Source organism: Nilaparvata lugens, chromosome 7, assembly GCF_014356525.2.
Source record: "Nilaparvata lugens isolate BPH chromosome 7, ASM1435652v1, whole genome shotgun sequence".
Taxonomy (NCBI): domain Eukaryota; kingdom Metazoa; phylum Arthropoda; class Insecta; order Hemiptera; family Delphacidae; genus Nilaparvata; species Nilaparvata lugens.
Genome location: NC_052510.1, coordinates 59386185 through 59404444, shown reverse-complemented (window position 1 = coordinate 59404444; position 18260 = coordinate 59386185). Strand labels below are relative to the sequence as shown.

General features: G+C 34.3%; 1 protein-coding gene across 1 annotated transcript in view; it reads left to right on the top strand.

Annotated features, from left to right (window-relative positions):
- LOC111056604 (ATP-binding cassette sub-family F member 1) overlaps nt 1–17417 on the top strand; it is a 32863-nt gene extending 15446 nt beyond the window's left edge. The window contains exons 7-10 of the mRNA XM_039433251.1: nt 3068–3662; nt 7181–7487; nt 13988–14217; nt 16453–17417. Coding sequence (XP_039289185.1) covers nt 3068–3662; nt 7181–7487; nt 13988–14175 — 1090 coding nt within the window. The 3' untranslated portion in view covers nt 14176–14217; nt 16453–17417. The remainder of the gene's footprint in view (nt 1–3067; nt 3663–7180; nt 7488–13987; nt 14218–16452) is intronic.
- The last annotated feature ends 843 nt before the right edge of the window (nt 17418–18260 follow it).

Here is an 18260-nt window from a genome sequence, read left to right as displayed (position 1 = left end):
GTTCGGACGAGTTCGGTAGTTTTCGGCTGATGCTAGATCGGACGAAATCGGTTCCAGTGGACGTCCCACCGTAGGCTACCGATTCCTCGACGGCACGACGCGACCGACAGGACAAGAAGCTCTCCGATTGGCTGATTAGGTTGACGTATTGAAATCAGCCAATCGGAGAGCTTCCTGTTCTTGCGCGTTGTGTCGTGCAGTCGAGGAATCGGTAAGTGTGGAAACGGCTATTCTCTTAAGCTTATAGCATGCTCCAAGGTAACATTTATGTTTCCCATTTAACCAATTCAGCCATTTAAGTCAACCATTTTCCTCACTGTAGTAGTCAAGTTCCCAGACTCCTTGCTTATTCATATTTATTGGATATTGCAAATACAATATTCAGAAACAAAATTTCTGTAACTTCTTCTATTTAATAAATCAATTAGTAGCCCAAATTATTCAGATATTGTGCAAATGTACATTTTACAACAATTAATTCATCTTGAAATAGATGAATTATTATAAACTGATTAAATGAATCCAGTAGGCAGGAATGTACCTTCTTGATTATTCAGAGAAATCTTTTTTGCTGATTGATGATGCCCTCATGAGCTTTAGACTTTCAAACTCATAAATAGTATTTAGAGGAAATTGGGTCTTGAAGTGGTCATCATTACAACAGGAGTAGCAGGCGTATGGAGCTTAACTTATCGATAGCTTATCAGCGCGACCACGACACCAATCGTTTCTCTAAAGGTGCGTACAGACTTTCGCTCTGCTCCGCAACCGAACGTCACTCCAGCAGAGCGATTGATGATCGACCGGGGAACGCGAGAAGATCTAACATCTTCCGTAACGTTCATGATGGGTGCGACTGCAGAGCGAGGGCGGAGCGACTGCGGTGCGATGGAGGAACGAGGGCGGTACGAGGGCGGAGCGTGCTCGGTGCGGGTTGGAGGCGCGTATATGTGTACGCAGCTTCACAGCCATATCCAAGTTTAACGTTAATCTACGATTACATGTAGGCATGATCATATTTGATATAGGCTAGCCTAACGTGTTTCATTCGGGATTCAAACCAATAGCAAGTCCATCTCTGTTTAAACCAAGATTGTGCATATAATAGGCCACAGCCAATCAATTAAAATGATAGGACTTTTTGAAAGTTTGAGTACTATTTCCTACTTCAGAAGTTATCGAATCACATATTCCCTTACAATTCCATTATTACTCATACTCAATCCTCTTACAAGGTTACAAGCTCCACGAAACTCTAGATATGTATTACAGAGATTAATTGCATAGAAGTGTAATATTCTATTGCAAATACAGCAATATTGTCTAGTGCAGTGTTAATAGTAATAGTCAGAGAAAAGAGTGAATAGAATACAAATGAACTTTATTCAACAAAACAATTCAATTCAAACAGTTCTCAATGTAGAAAACAAAGAAACAAATTAAAATAATAAACAGTAAATCAGAAGTAAACAGTTCATTAGGCATAGCATTTTGCCGTCAGCCGAAGTTGAGCCGAACTTGATAATTAAAATACTTAACTCTTGAGACAAAGAAAAAGCTTTCATAAATTATATAATACAGTAACAATAAAAAATAATATATAAAATTGGCTTGGTTTGCGATTCATAACAAAACAGACTGTCTTTGGAAGAATAGATTTCAAATGTCAAATATTAAACTCTCACCTGATTCATATGAGGATAGAGAAAAAATGAATAAATAAAATAAACCCGTTTTTATCTAATTAATATCACTTTTATATGTGATGGATGCTCGGTACTAGTATACACGACCAAAGATTCATATTTATAAAACATTCCATTTATCACAGAGAGAATGACTAACGATTAGAGGATATAAATTAAAGCATTAATAATTGAACTCTCCTATTATTTGCTTTCTATACCTCAGAGCCGCCCTCACATACCCCACCAAAAGTTTCCAATCCTTTCCATCCAAGTATTCTATGACCTCTCTTCTTTCCAGTCTCCACTTATTGAACCATGTCTTTCTTATCTCTCCTAGAATTTAACATCTACCTAAAAAATGAAACATGTCCTCGTTTTCCTGACTATTGCACATTGAACATCTGTGTGTTTCTTCCCGTCTTTCCGGTCTGTAATTCAGCGGGAATAGAGCTCCTCTAGTTTTGAAAATAATACTTATAAAATTCCGCTTATTCCTATCATTTATATATTCTCTTATCAGACTTTCCTCCTTATTCAACAGAGGATATATGGAATGAAATTGCGCAGCATTAGCCCTATCCAACCACTTACCCCGAACCGTTTGTCTAACTTTAGTGACCAATAGCTGACCCATTCTGCTCCACTCACGCTTCTCCTGCAGATTATCTGGCCAGTCTATATTATCTCTAAAAGTCTCAGCCATTCTCCATAACAACCACATTTCTTCTTGATGAATATTTCACTGAGGATTCGCGGAAATCCATGCTCAGGCAGCGCAAGCGTTTTTGATATATAGTTGAAGTGTAGGACAAAAGTATTCACCCACATTGTATCTACTCCAGATTCAAGGTAGATGACGTAGTTCGGCGTATTTCTTGGTAGGGATAGCAATCTCTTGATAAAAAACTTTTGAAAATTTTCCAACTCTTCCAATTGCACGTAACCCTACACCTCAGCCGCATCACCACTGCCGAGTCACCACTGCTCTGCTTGTAGCATTATAAGCATGCCACTTGCTAGAGATTGGTACCTCGTCATCTAAGATAAGCCTACGCCATACACTATTTATACCAAATTTTGCTGTTGTTACTTTTATTTTTAAAATGTGGTCGCATCTATAGAGCAGGTGTGAAAGTAAGAGAAAAAAGTGAGCAAATTGTATAGTGAGGTTATTCTGATTTTCCAACCAATAAGGTGCTTCATAAATAATTTGGCTCTCTTTGTAAAATGTTTCATAATACAATGCGATTTTAATGTATTCTTTTCTTCTACATCTACCTCCAATACTAGAAAATACTCTACTCATAATTTCAATGTGTGCTACAATGAGATCAATTCATAATAGAATGTAAATTTTTATGAATTCTTCTCTTTTACAGCTACCTGCAAGGCTGGAAAAAGACTCTACTCATAGTTTCTCACGACCAAAGTTTCTTAGACAACGTCTGCAATGAAATAATCCATCTCGACCAGCAGAAACTCTACTACTACAAAGGCAACTACTCTATGTTCAAGAAGATGTATGTGCAGAAGCGCAAAGAAATGATCAAAGACTACGAGAAACAGGAGAAGAAATTGAAAGAACTGAAGGCCCACGGGCAATCTAAGAAAGCCGCCGAGAAGAAACAAAAGGAAGCTCTGACCAGGAAGCAGGAGAAGAATAAAACGAAACAACAGAAAACAAATGATGACGAGACGGGTCCGATTGAACTTCTGCAGAAACCGAAGGAGTACATCGTGAAGTTTTCGTTCCCAGATCCCCCTCCGCTCCAACCGCCCATTTTGGGACTGTATAGTGTGCATTTTGGATATCCGGGGCAACCGAAGTTGTTCACAAATGTTGATTTTGGAATAGATATGAACTCTCGTGTCGCCATTGTGGGTCCCAATGGTGTTGGAAAATCGACCTTTCTGAAGCTGCTCACTCTCGATTTACAACCAACAAAGGGCGAGGCTGCTAAAAACCATCGATTGGTGAGTTATTTATTTATTCGTATGTTTATTTATCTTTCTATCTATTTATTTATTTATTCATGTATTTATTCGATCAAACACTCTACAATATCACTCTAACCGAAACATGGTTAGAACTGACCTAAACCGAAACATCCGGTCTCACAGACCGGGTCTCTTGCTTAAAGTATTATATTTGATATATTTTCTACTAAATATGAATTTAAATATTTCTCATTGTTAAATTTCAATTATGGTAAAGAATAATATAGATTTCAGTTGCAAAATTGAGTGATGGAAGAATAGAAAAAAATGGAAAAATTGATATATGTAATAAATGTATAATGTTGGATGTAAGAACACACACAATACAAAAATCCGTGTAAGATATCAGTTATTACTCAGAACAATAATCATGGAGAAATATTCTATCAATATAGGCTTTATAGCAAAACGGAAAGGTAATCATTGAAAATGATAATGTTTTTCATTGTTACCAAGAAACTTGTTTGAGCAAACGTTTTCAGCCTCCAGATATTTTATTAGCAAGAAAAGTTCATAAATAACTATAGTGGTCGGAATCACCTATTTAGTCAAGTGAATGTATATTTTGTGACACTTCATTGTGAAGCATCCTATTGATACAAGTTCCAAAGGCTGGGGCTTGTATGGTTGATAACTCATCCATTGTCATCAATTTTCCTAAACCAACGTTTTCTAAATATTACAAAAATTAGTTTTCAAAATAAAACATGTCAATAAAATACTGAAATAATGAAGAGAAAAACATTAGAAAAAAAATTGAATGTCAAAATATCTGTTAGTCGAAACATCCGGTATTCTAGACCGGTAAAAAATGTACGTTATCCGTAAGATCCGGTAGCTGAGACCGGTACGTTATCAATAGATTGATGTTTACTTGATAACCGTGAGTTGGGGACTGACGAGCATTGTTGGAGAATGTTGAGGAATAGTGGGGGAGAAGGTATTAGAGCGGGCAGCAATTTTTAATTCACAATTTTGCCACTATAGAAAAAATAATTTTGCCTCCGGTCTCACAGACCGGTGTTTCGGTTAAAGTGATATTGGGGTGATCCGTGGTCCAGTGAATAGTTTCACCAGTTTCAAAATGTCATCTCACTATAAAAAAATTCACTCAGGCTGTAAAATGGACATAGAAAACAGGTGGACTTAGCATAGCATAAGTGATGACTGTGTGACTCCGTCCCTGGAAGTAGCCTGGTTTATGGGTGTACGGCTTGGTGAAGGTCCCAGATTATGGGAGGTTCATGGTTGGACCGAGTCACCTAAACTCTCAACTAGTAGAGTAGCTGGGCACAGAGAAACATCTGGTGGAGTTTCGGGATCAGCCAGTGAGAGACCACACTATGGGAATCAGGGTACCTCCGACTCTGGAAGTAGCAGGCATGTGAAACTCCCAAGAGACCAGACCATGGAACCGAGACTGTGGGAATTGGGTAACGTCTCCGTCTCTGGAAGTAGCATCATGTCGAAAAACTCTCTCACTGGTACTTCTTTCCGAAACGCCTGCGTCCCCTTTTGGGCGCCTGTGTGATGGATTTGCAAGCGCCCACCCTGGAGACGTATACAATTGGGAGCCACGAGAATTTTTCCAGGCCTGTAGACGAGTTAGAGAAGTCCAGGCCCTGATCAGACCCACGTACCGCCGAGTGGCTCCACTGTAATGCAGGCTAAACTCCTCTGTGATACTCGCTTACCGACTTGGCAATGCCGATGGGTAGCAGCTCGCGTATCACATCTCTATTATTATTATTCTATCATTTTATTATTTTACAAAGGTGACTTCCTAGAAGTATTTTAAGCCTAGGTGATGATGATGATGGGATGAATGATAATACAATGAAGGTAGAGTTATGAAGTCCACCTGTTTTCTATGTCCATTTTACAGCCTGAGTGAATTTTTTTATAGTGAGATGACATTTTGAAAATGGTGAAATTATTCACTGGACCACGGATCATCCCAATATCACTTTAACCGAAACACCGGTCTGTGAGACCGGAGGCATAATTATTTTTTCTAAATAAAAATTACAGGTTATGCTGTCCACTTGAATTGATTTGAGTCCACCTTTCAGTCCAGAAATAAATAAACTAGAAATTTTCCTCACGGAATATGAATAGAGCTGGAGCCCAGTTGGAGGTATGACGTTAACGTGTGGTGTAGCGGCCAGAACCATGTCTCTAATAATGAATCATTAACTAAGCTATTATAATCAAGTTTCAAATTTCTTTCTAGAGGACTACTTGATAGTTTTATTCTATAATATCACTAATACACTTCTATTTTATTCGATGACTAAACATACTTCTTACAATCTTGACTCTTGATTATGGCGCGAAACCGGTCATGTCATCGAAGAAAATAGAAGAATACGTGTGATTCTATATTATAAACATATAATTAAGTTCCAATTTATGTTATTTAATTCCAACTAATCATGTTTTAATGGTTATAGCTCTGTTAATAAATCTTCAAATTCCACTCATTTTTTGAAAAATTATAACTCAGTACTCATTGGAGATAGAGAGTTGCGAACGATCTCATTTTATAATATAAAAAAGGCAAGAGCAAATTTTTCTGTCCGATTAAGAAATTTGGCAGAAATAGCTGAAAACTGGAAAATGAGCCGAAAATACGAGGTTTTTTGGCCACTCTGTATCTAGCACAAGGAAATTTTGCATGAAGAAATTGGTTCTGGACTTCTCTTATGTACCCAAATAATATATTAGAAAATCAGAACTACAATATGAATTGCAAGCACACCCCCTTTTTTATGTCTATATTGACTGGACTAATTTTATCATACAAATCTGCTACTTTTACTTTAATGGTGACCACTTGGGTAGCAAACACTTCTAGGTATCATTCATGAGTTTAAAAGTCGCCTCCAGGTGGCTCGGAACCCACCTTTAGCTGTAGGTCCACTCATCTCCCATCATTATCCACGCACAAGCCTGGAGCTCACGTGGACATCATCCTCAGGGGAAAAAATAATTCAGCATGAATAGCCTACAACACGATTATAAATTCACACTAGACTAGTATTTTCGTTATAGAAGTAACGCATCTAAATGGAAAATATTCATTTGAAATCGTGTTACGAATTACAAATTGAACCTATCTGAACTTGTCCAGTTGATACTGTAATATTAGCGCTTGAGCAATATAATCACCACAAAAAATTCATTCTTCATTGGAATGTTACATCTCCCAACAGTGAATTGTTCATTTATTCGTTCGTAAACGCAGTCATAATTAATAATACAATAATTATGATCAAGAGTGAGGCCGAGCCCATAACTCTATTTCATCCGATTTTTTGATCAGATTATCTTCATCAACTCAAGTACAATATTTGATTCCTTCATCGCCACAACTTTGTGAGACTTTCACACTAGATTAGTATTTTCGTTATAGAATTAACGCATCTCATACAAAATTAGTGTATTTCCTTAATTTGATGATTTTTATTTTCAATCATTTTTGCTTTTTCAAGCGTATCGGCCGTTTCGACCAGCATTCAGGCGAACACTTGACGGCGGAAGAGACCCCGTCCGAATACCTGATGCGTCTATTCGACCTGCCCTACGAGAAAGCCAGGAAACAGCTGGGTACTTTCGGTCTAGTTTCGCATGCGCACACAATCAAGATGAAGGACTTGTCCGGAGGTCAGAAGGCTCGTGTGGCGTTGGCCGAATTGTGCCTAAATGCTCCCGATGTCCTTATACTCGACGAGCCTACCAACAATCTCGATATCGAGTCGATTGATGCGCTAGCTGAGGCTATCAACGAGTATAAAGGAGGTTAGAAATTAATTTTAGTTGAATAGAAGAAAGATAGATAGATTGAATTGAATTGAATTGAATTGAATTTATTGCCAAAAATCACATACAAATATTTGTACAATACAATCACTAAAGTATGCAATATACAATCACCTAAAAATATACATTTATTGTAACTTGCACAACAATAATTATCAATGTAATCAATGTAATATTCAGCACTGCCAACATAAGAGTCCTTGTGTGTTGGCAGTGAGTTGCGGTTAAATTATTCTGCTTCAATTCAGGTCAAGTAAGAAGCGATATAAAAATTAAAATAAAAAGAGCTAAAGAAAGTATTACAGCAATATACAAAAGTCTCAAAGGCTCAGAAAAAAAATTAAAAACTTAAGAATAGTACATACTATATGACAAAGTAGAATCCAATTAACCACTGTGACGTCTTGAGGCCATCATGAAGTGAATATTTCACACAGGGAATACATAAAAATATACGATAAAAAAAAAGATGATGAGGGAACATTTACAATACCGTGTTCGAGAACGTGAAAATGAAAAAAACCATTGCTCAATGTTTTTAGTAACAATGCTTGTTGGATACAATATTATACTTTATACAACTAGTTTGAAGAATATGTTATGCTCAATCCAATAATCTATGCTTTTGCTTAAATTACGTGTCATTTGTTTATCTATAAAATCGTTTGGAATTTTATTTATAATGTAGCTGCAATAATAGGTAAATTGATGCCTGCATATGGTTAGCTTAATGAGTTCTGTGTTGAATCTATTGTTAGGACGTGTATTATGGGGTGTTATGTGTGCAGGAAAATTAGATTTATTCTTATTGATATGGAGTATTATATTTTTCATATAATTCTGTCTTATTGTAGGGACCTTAAATTCAAGAAAAATGTCCCTACTAGGATAGAGTCGAGGTCTTCCTAATGCTGCTCTTATAATATGTTTTTGTAAGATAAATAATTTCTTCAGATGTGTATCATAAGCAGCTCCCCATACTTCATTAATATATTGAAATAATGAGTGAGCGTATGCAAAGTAAATTTTCCGTATAATGTCTATGTTTTTTATTTTATTTATTTTGTAAAAAATGTAAATGAGGTATTTCAACTTTGAGCACAAATAATCTATGTGTTTGTTCCATTTTAAATGTTGATCCAATAATATACCAAGATATTTAATCGTGTGAACCCTTTCTAATGTTTTTTGTGCTTCTGTATTATCTGTAGAGTTTTCATTGTTATTATTTGTTGTCCCTATTTTAAGATTTAAATCTGTTGCTGGTTGTCCAGTTATATTGGGTGAAAAGGTGATATACTTAGTTTTGTCAGCGTTTAAAGTCAGGATATGTTCTTGAAGCCATTTTCTAATAATTATTAGGTTTCTATTGGCTATATTGAAAGTTTCTGCCCAGCTTTTGCCGCTGAAGATCAATACAGTGTCATCTGCAAAAGACAGAGTGGTGCAATCTTGGAGGTTTAGTTTGAGTAGGTCATTCACATATAACAAAAAAAGAACTGGTGAAAGCACAGAACCTTGAGGCAAGCCGAAACCTGACGTATATTTAATATCAGTTTGACCCTGAAGATGTAGGTATTGTTTCCTTTCAGTCAAATATGAAGAAAATAAATCATTTGCTGCACCTCTAATTCCAGCCCTATCTAATTTGTTTTATTGTGAGGTATCGTATCAAAAGCTTTTGATAGATCCATGAACACTGCAAGAGTTTTTCTATTGCTATTAAAATTGTCAAAAATTATTTTGTTCAAGTGGATGACTGCATCTTTAGTAGACTTATTTTTTTGAAAACCAAATTGCTTTTCATTTATTATATTTTCTTTCTCTAAAAACTCATAATTCTGTTTTTTATTATTTTTTCTAATATTTTGGAAAGGTTACTTATCAAGCTTATCGGTCTATAATTTTCTGGTTTTTTTAAATCTCCGGTTTTAGGTATTGGGATGATTCTGGCTTCTCTGAACTTTTTTGGGAAATATCCTTCATTTAAACATTTGTTGAATATATGTTCTAAGGGTCCAGTTATGTGGTGAGAAATTTTTTTTATGAAAGGTCCTGTGAAGTTATCTGGTCCTGGTGTAGATTTGTTTTTCAACTGATTTATAATTGACATTATTTCGTTTGAGTTTGTGGGGTTGAGAAAGATACTGTGCTGACATGAATTTGATAGCGATCGAGGAACTGGGATATCACTTACATTTCCTGATATTTTTCTGGCAAATGATACACCCACGTTAGCAAAGTAATCGTTGAGTATATCTGCATCTAGGCTTATTTCTTTTGTGTTTTTCTTTATTTCCAGCAGCTCGTTAATGTATTCCCAAGTTTTCTTGGCGTTATTCCTATGTTCATCGAACTTCTCATTAAAATAATCTATTTTTGCCCTTTTTATTAATTATTTAAAGTATTCCGGTAGTTTTTGTAGCGGGTTTGCAATTCAATATTGTTTGGCTGTCGTGAGAGCTTCCTGTGTAATTTGTCTCTTTCTCGGATTGCATTGACTAGACTGGGTGTTATCCATTTTTTTACTGGTTTGTTTTTTTTACTTAATCTGATTGTTTTTGTTCTTTTATTTGTGAGTTGTGTCAATTTTTCTATGAAATTGCTAACCATTGCATCGATATTGTCGGTGTTGTAAATATCAGCCCAGTTTTCAACCTGTAAGTCAGCTATTAATCCGTCAAAGTCAGTTACAGTTTTGGTCCATAATTCCCCTGCTACCGCGTTATTTTTCAAGGCTTCACTCAAGTGCAGTGAAACACTGTAATGGTCTGTTATGTTAGTTTTAATAATCACGCCACGCTGCAGGTCTCTAATGTTTCCCCCCTCCTTGAAAAATATGTGGTCTATGCAGGTACCATTTCCATTCACTATCCTTGTCGGCTTGTTAATGTAGGATTTAAATCCGTTGATATGCAGAGTACTCAAGTACTCATTTGTTAAACTATTGTTTTCTAAAATATTAAGATTTATATCGCCCATTAAAATTACATTGGTAGTGTCCTTCATTCTGTTCAAACAAGCGTCTAGACTTGAAATGAAATTATTAATGTTGGTAGCTGGAGAGCGATAAATTAAAATTATTGTGTATTTGATGTTATCAATTGAACAAACTATACAGATTGAATTCGATTCTTCGATATCCAAATCAATTATTTCAAAATGAAAATTTTTATCAACAAATAAACATATCCCATCACACTTTGAATGTTTACTTTTATTCTGTACAACATTATATCCTTCAAGACCGTAAGTGAAATGAGCATCATCCGTAATCCACGTTTCTGATAAGGCAATAATATGAAATTTGAAGTTTATATTTCCTAAATAATGAACCAGTTCTTCAAAGTTTTTATTCAGGCTTCTTATATTAGTATGAAAAAAATTCAATAAGTTTTTATTGCTTATGTTATGTGGTTCGAAAGAGAATAAATCATCTATTTCACTTGTATCATGATAGCCTATGAGATCATCATCACATTCAAGAACTGACATATATTTTTCTATAAGAGTATAATACTATTCTGTAAAATTTATAATAATATTAATTGTAATGAAAAAGAAAAAAAACAAAGAAAGTAAGTTAATAAGGAAGAAGATAAAAAAATATGTTAAACCGAGCGGGTAAAGTTATTTACCAATCTTGCGACTTCGCGCCGCGCCTCTTTTAAACAAGAAAATGGTCTTTCCAACCCATAGAAGGATCCAGAAAACTCAAATTAAAAAAATTTGTGAGAATTATTTAAACAAAAGAAGCAGTTTTTGCTAAACCAAATAACAAGAAATGGGTTCAGAGTTGCATAAATAAGCAAGTTGAGTAGAAATGGAGTTTGGAATAAAACAAGCTGACACCGTGATCGTAATAGCAAAAACCATTGAATAAACTGTTTCAATCGCCCCCCACAATTATTCTATAATGCATGCACTCACAGCACTGAATCACTCTGAAGATAATTCCAGGGTTTGGCACGCAGCTAGAAAAATACCACAGACAATATCAGATTGCTATTTCGGCCTCCACCGCTATCTGAATTGTCACAACCAATAATTGCACCTAACACCGATATCTGATTGCGATAACTGAAGATAGATAAGTATTACGTCTGGTTGGCCTGGAACGGTGTCAGACAAGTCAAAGTGCTATAAAAAATGCAAGACACCATTAAGGCTGTGGAAAGGCTAAAAATAAACTCTCTTCGGGTGATATTTTTCAATTTTTTTCGATTTGTATATCATGAAGCTATCAAAATAATAAAGTTTTCTCATGAAAACATTTTTTTTTCTACAACTGCGCGTAAAAAAATAATTTACATACTCAATTCTCCTCGTAAAACAGCTTATTTCTGAGGAGAATCTACTTTTTCGCTCGCTAACCATCCGCGCATGCGCAGTAAATTTTCTTCACGCTCGCAAATCATTCGCGCATACGCAGAAGAGTTTCTTTACGCTCGCCAACCAGCTGATGTTTAAAAGCTGATGTTTTAGATCTTAACCTAAAAAGTCGGTTATTGTAACTCCGCCGATATAAGTAATTTAACAGGTTTGGGCAGTTGTAGAAAAAATTTTTGTATGTAATTCGCGAGTAATGCTTCTTTATCGCTCTTGCAAAATTATCACGCTCCGCTTCGCGTCGCGTGATAACTGTTTTGCGCGAGCGATAAAGAAGCATTACGCTCTTAATACATAAATAGCTATTCTCCGATCATTACTTTTTGAGATATGAGCGCCTAAAGTTTAAATTTTTGGGACAGAACATTTCAAGTACGGTAAGATATAAATCCATGAGATTCAGAGGACAGATTTTTCATGATATTGTTGATCTAATAAAACAAAAAATTCTGAAAATATCAATTTTTGAGAAAGTTATTCAACTTACTAAAAATAACTTTTGGTCGAGTTATTTTTAGTAAATTGAACAACTTTCTCGAAAATTGATATTTTCAAAAAACATTTGTTTTACTAGATCAACAATACCATGAAGAATCTATTCTCTAAATCACATGGATTTATCTCTTACAGAACTTGAAATGTTCTGTACCAAAAATTTAAACTCTAAGCGCTCATATCTCAAAAAGTAATGATCAGAAAAAAAATGATTTCTTGAGAAAACTTTTTCATTTTGATAGCTTCATGATATACAAATCGAAGCAGAGAATTGGCAACGCTGTTCCCCTATCTTTCTTCACTGTCATTATAACGTGGGCATCAATTTAGACTAGTACTCTGCTGCAACCATCTGTCCTATGCCCTTGTGCCTTGTATTTAACAAGAATCATTAACAGTTGATATGACATTAGATATACCGTTATCAGCTATATTCTATAGAAGGCAGTGGCAAGGCAGAAAAACGACAATGGTGTTCTCCTATCTCTCCTCACTGCCATTATAACGTGGACTTCACTATAGTGATTTTACTACTCTGTATTTATCCCTATCAATTTTTATCTACAAGTTTCGTGTATCATTTCCAGAAAATTCTTTTTGTCATAGTCGTTCAATTTCAGCTGTTTTTCATGCATGAAATCAATCCGGTAAACAGCTGTTTGCAGAACAAATAAACATATGATTCACATTACAGCATACTCTACTGTAATGAAACCATATGTTTTCTTTACAGTTGAGTATGTTTCCTAGTTCCAAAATAGGAACAGCTAAACTGCTACAAAAAACCACCTCCAGCGCTCCAGGTGGAAGTTTTGTCAACTTTTAAAAAATTCCTGATTCGGAATTTGTAAACTAGGTTATGTTTATAGAATGCTGAAACATCAGCACAAGCAGGTAATGTTTTCTATTTCTCAATTATTCTTCTATAGATTATTATGACAAGAAATCGGTCAAGTTATTTTTTGAGAAAATCGTGATAGAAATTTAACATAATTCATTCTTCTCAGGAATATTACGGAGCTCCTGCAATTTTCCCAGAAATGAGACTCATGTCAGTTGATAGGGCTTATGAATAGCTATCTAGGGTATAAATTTGAAGAAAATCGTTAGAGCCGTTTTCGAGAAAACCGTGAAAATATGGGTTTTCAGCCATTATCCGCCATTTTAAATTGAATTTTATTGAATTTCTTATTGTCGGAACCTCATGGTATAAGGACCTTAAGTTTAAAATTTCAAGTCAATCGGTTAATTAGGAATGGAGTTATCGTGTTCACAGACACACACACACAGACAAACACCCAAAAATCATGTTTTTGGACTCAGGGGACCTTGAAACGTATAGAAAACATGAAATTAGGGTACCTTAAATTTTTTTTGAAAGCAATACTTTCCTTACCTATGGTAATAGGGCAAGGAAAGTAAAAATAGTGTACCTTACTTGGTCGTGAATGTCTTTTGCAGTGCTCGAATGAAATTCTAGTCTGGGCTAACGCCTCGAATAGAAACATCATTCTCGCCTGCAAAAGGCCCCTTCCCATCCTTGTGATGTAAGATACTATTACAAAATTTATACATTTTTTGACTTTATGTTTCAGGTGTTATAATAGTTTCCCACGACGAGCGACTTATCCGAGACACCGACTGTACTCTGTGGGTCATTGAGGATCAGACAATCAATGAAGTTGATGGCGATTTTGATGATTACAGAAAGGAACTTCTAGAGAGTTTAGGGGAAGTAATCAATAGTCCAAGTATAGCAGCCAACGCGGCAGTTCAGCAGTAAATACACGAGTCGTATAGCTTTGAGAATATATTATTTATTAAGGTGAGTTGTTACTGAGAATTCTTATTGTTTAATAATAACTGGGTGAACCTGAGTTCTTTAGAGTTCTTTTCTCATCCAAGTTACAATATATTCAGGCTTATTCTCTAATGTTGAACTAGTAGTTCTGTGAACAGTATCCATAAGTATCTGATGTCACCTGTTCTAGAATCACAATTCACTGTTGAATCATAATTTACTCTTAAAAACTGTTATATGTTTTCTCCGAGATCAAAAACTCACTCCATGTTAATAAACTCAGTTCACGTTTGAATTTGTATTCCATATGATAATTTATCCAGTTCCGGGTTAATCTTTCAATCTGATAAAAATATTTCTCAACTATTTAAAAACTAATTTTTTTCATTAACGAATATTATAATTTCTTCAGCATTAGTTCACTTAATCATTTTTTATTTTATTTTCAATCACCTATTAAATTTGTTTTTCAAATGAGAGAATATTGATACTGATTGGCACGCATCATAAAAAATATTGAAACCCTACCTTATAGAAATAGACACGGCCAGATATCTGTGTAATGCATGCAATGATAATCCACTTGTCAGCTGATTGATTATGAATAATTCTATAGTCTGATTAATCCTATCTTCAAAGTTGATGTTACATATAGTGATATCAGAGTATGGAGGAATTCCTTTTCCTTTCATATTATCCTTAAAATGCAAACTTTCAAAAAACCTTGTGTATATATCGACGCGCAGTTAAAAAAGGAATATTCCTGCCAAATCTCATAGAATTCTATCAACACGTTTGGCCGTAAATGCGTTACATACATACAGACGAAAGAAAATCAGAGTTAAAACATAGGCCTCACTACGTTCGGTCAATAAATGACAGTATAGCTAATTATTCAACAAATTTTACAAAGTATGGAAAATTATCAATCAGAATGAAAATTGAATGCAATTTGAATAACAATAATATAATAATCGATAGTTATAATTATGTAACTTCATAAATCAGAGGTGTTTCAACAAATAATTATTGTCGTCTCTGGAAAGGATATGATTCTAGAGACAACTTAAATGAAGGTATTGTTTAGAGAGTTGTTCGTTTTTAGAGTTTCTTTTATTGTTTTTAGAGAAACAACAAGTTCCAACCAATTATCCCATTTTCAACCATCAAATTGAATTATAATGGAGTAAATGTTAGATATTGCTCCTTAAATATCTTAGAATATTATCAACAATCATATACTGTTTATAGAAGAAGACGGGAGGTATCACGCGCATGTTTGTGCTAAATTTCCGGTGTAGCTGACGTCATTATATATCTAATAATTTGTTTTTAACAAATAAGGTTCATAAATTGCCAATAGGTGTTAGAAACCTCGGTTGGTGGCGATGACGCAATGAAGCTGGCTGGCCACTGCGCACACATTTCGCGACCCCTACCGTTTTCATCTAAATACCGTGATTTATAGTATGCAATTTGCAATAATTATATAACATCATAATAAATGTAAACGCTGACAAAGTATCCAAGGCAATGATGTTAGAAAATGAAATGTTCTTCATTTCTTACTCTACTTCTTCCACTCACCATTGGGTGCAAAATATTTATGATATCTCAACGCCAAAACAGTTGAAAGAGTAAACTTTTCTGGCCTACACTATTTTACTCTATATTTATGTGTTGGGAAAATTCATAATTCATTGATTGATTTAAAATACACAATTATTCATTAAAATAATTGAGGGAGGACTAACAGGCATAGCCCAAAACTGCTCCGAAAGTTGAAAAAGTACAAATACACTATATACGAATGGGAATAATTATATGGGAAACATTAAAGGGATTATATGGGTCTATATGGATTATATAGGTACTATATATATGGGAAACATTAAAGATTAAACATGGATGTTGATTGATTGATTGATTGAGTACTTTATTTATGTAGATTACAATATACTGGCTTATACACTTATTTACAATAGCTTACAATACAGCTGATTTGACATATAAATGAAGATATTTATTTATTGTACAAAATACTACAATCATAATATAATTATGACATTGGAGGAAAAAATAGGCTAAGCCTGTAGTATATGATAGAAATTAAACTGTGCTTTTTCAACTGTTCCCCGACTTTTGCTTTGAAATGTCTGATTTTGTTATTGGTCTATGACAGTGAAAATACATTAAGTAATTAAGCAATTTTCAAATGTCAATAAATTGAGTAATTTTATTTTTTGCGATTTTTTCCAGGATCACCGGTGAAACAATTCTACAACAGTGCAAGAGTTGTGAAAAGCATAGCATGGCGAGCTTTTTCTACAATTTCCAACTTCAAAAGTTATTTCAATACCGTTCTAAACGTTTAAAAATATTGTTTTTTCAACTATTCTTCCATGATGGTTTTAAACCTGAAAACAAAGTTTTGTGTTATAATTGCATGTAAAGGTTGAAACTTTATTAAAAGTTTAAGATTGGAATAGTATTAAGAACTGAAGTTTTGAACAATATTTAGTACTAAATTGTATTTTCTTCGTTAGGGATACTTTTTAATGTAAATAAAAATATAAATCTAAGAACCTTTTTTAAAATTGTTTACTCACAAAATTTTTCGGTTATAAAATGTTGCCATTATCAAGTGATTTGGGAACAAGTTGTGAGTAGAGAATTTTAAAAAGAGTACTTATATTTCTATTTGTATTTATATTTAAGAACTAAAGTTTGGAACAATATTCAGAACTAAATTTTGGAACAATATTAAGAACCAACGGTTGGGATAGAGAAACTTGCTTATTTGGTTACTCAGTAAAATATTGAAGAATATTTTCCACATCCTAAAATAACATACAGAATTGCATCAACTGATTAATAGTTAGTTCCATTAAGCTTGAAAAGAAATTTCAATTAGCTTCCATACTTTCCAATTCACTGTTTCAGTCGTTTCTGAAAAATATTTCGTACACTCTATTACATGCTACTCTGTATGTCGTTCTTAGAATGTCAATTGCATTCGTATATAGTGTAATTTAGTTAGTAACCAAACAAGCTAGTTAATCTGCCCCACCCTGTTCTGAATTCTAGTTTTCGAACATATTATATTCGTTTCAATTGCTTTTTTTCAAATGATATAATTTCTCAATACTATTAATCATAATAGCGTTGTAAACATTAAATGATTTTATAAACACTTCAAAAAATAAAACTTGGGTTATATCGTTTCTTAAAATGTGTAATTTTTCTGTAATCCTTGAACTTCCCTGCAATTTTTGAAAAATACGTATTATATTGCATAGAAATTTTATCTTGATTAAGATGGAAACACAGTTTTATTTTTGTCACATCCATATCTAATAATAAACATTAAAGATTAAACATGGATGTGACATATAAATGAGAATATGCCAGAAATAAAACTATGCTTTTTCAACTATGGGTAAACTCCACAATATCAATTCTCATTCAACAATAGTTATTTGTATATCTAGAGTGAAAAGTACTGTTTTTCTCCCTGAGGGATAAGTTTGAAGCCCGGACGAAGCCGAGGGCAACAATTTTCCTGAGGGAGAAAAAGCATTTTTCACTCGTGATATGCACAACATTTTTCCTCCACCAACATTTTCATAAAAACTGCAAATAAAATAATTTTTTAAAAACGTACATGACCAAACAATGTGTTACAACATAATCTAAAAAGTAAACAGCTGGGCAGGCTTGTAACCACAGTTCTCCGCCGACAGCGCTATGCGCTATCAGCTGTCGGTAAAAGTTGTAACAACAATGGCCGCCACAACTACAACTATGATGAAGTTCCCGTTTCAAAATTGATTAGTTAATGAGGAATATTTCGTTGGCTGGAATTTGAATAACATGGAATAAAAAAGTTATAAATTTTTTTAGTATAGTGATATGAAGTTTGTAATAATCTTAGCAGACAAACATAAATTTCATATATTAATCAAATGTCAGGTTGAGGTATTGAATTTGGTTGGTTTAATGACTACTCTATATGCTTCCTCATCTGAGCTTAGACCTTCCAACCTATTTCAAATGTACGTTTTTGA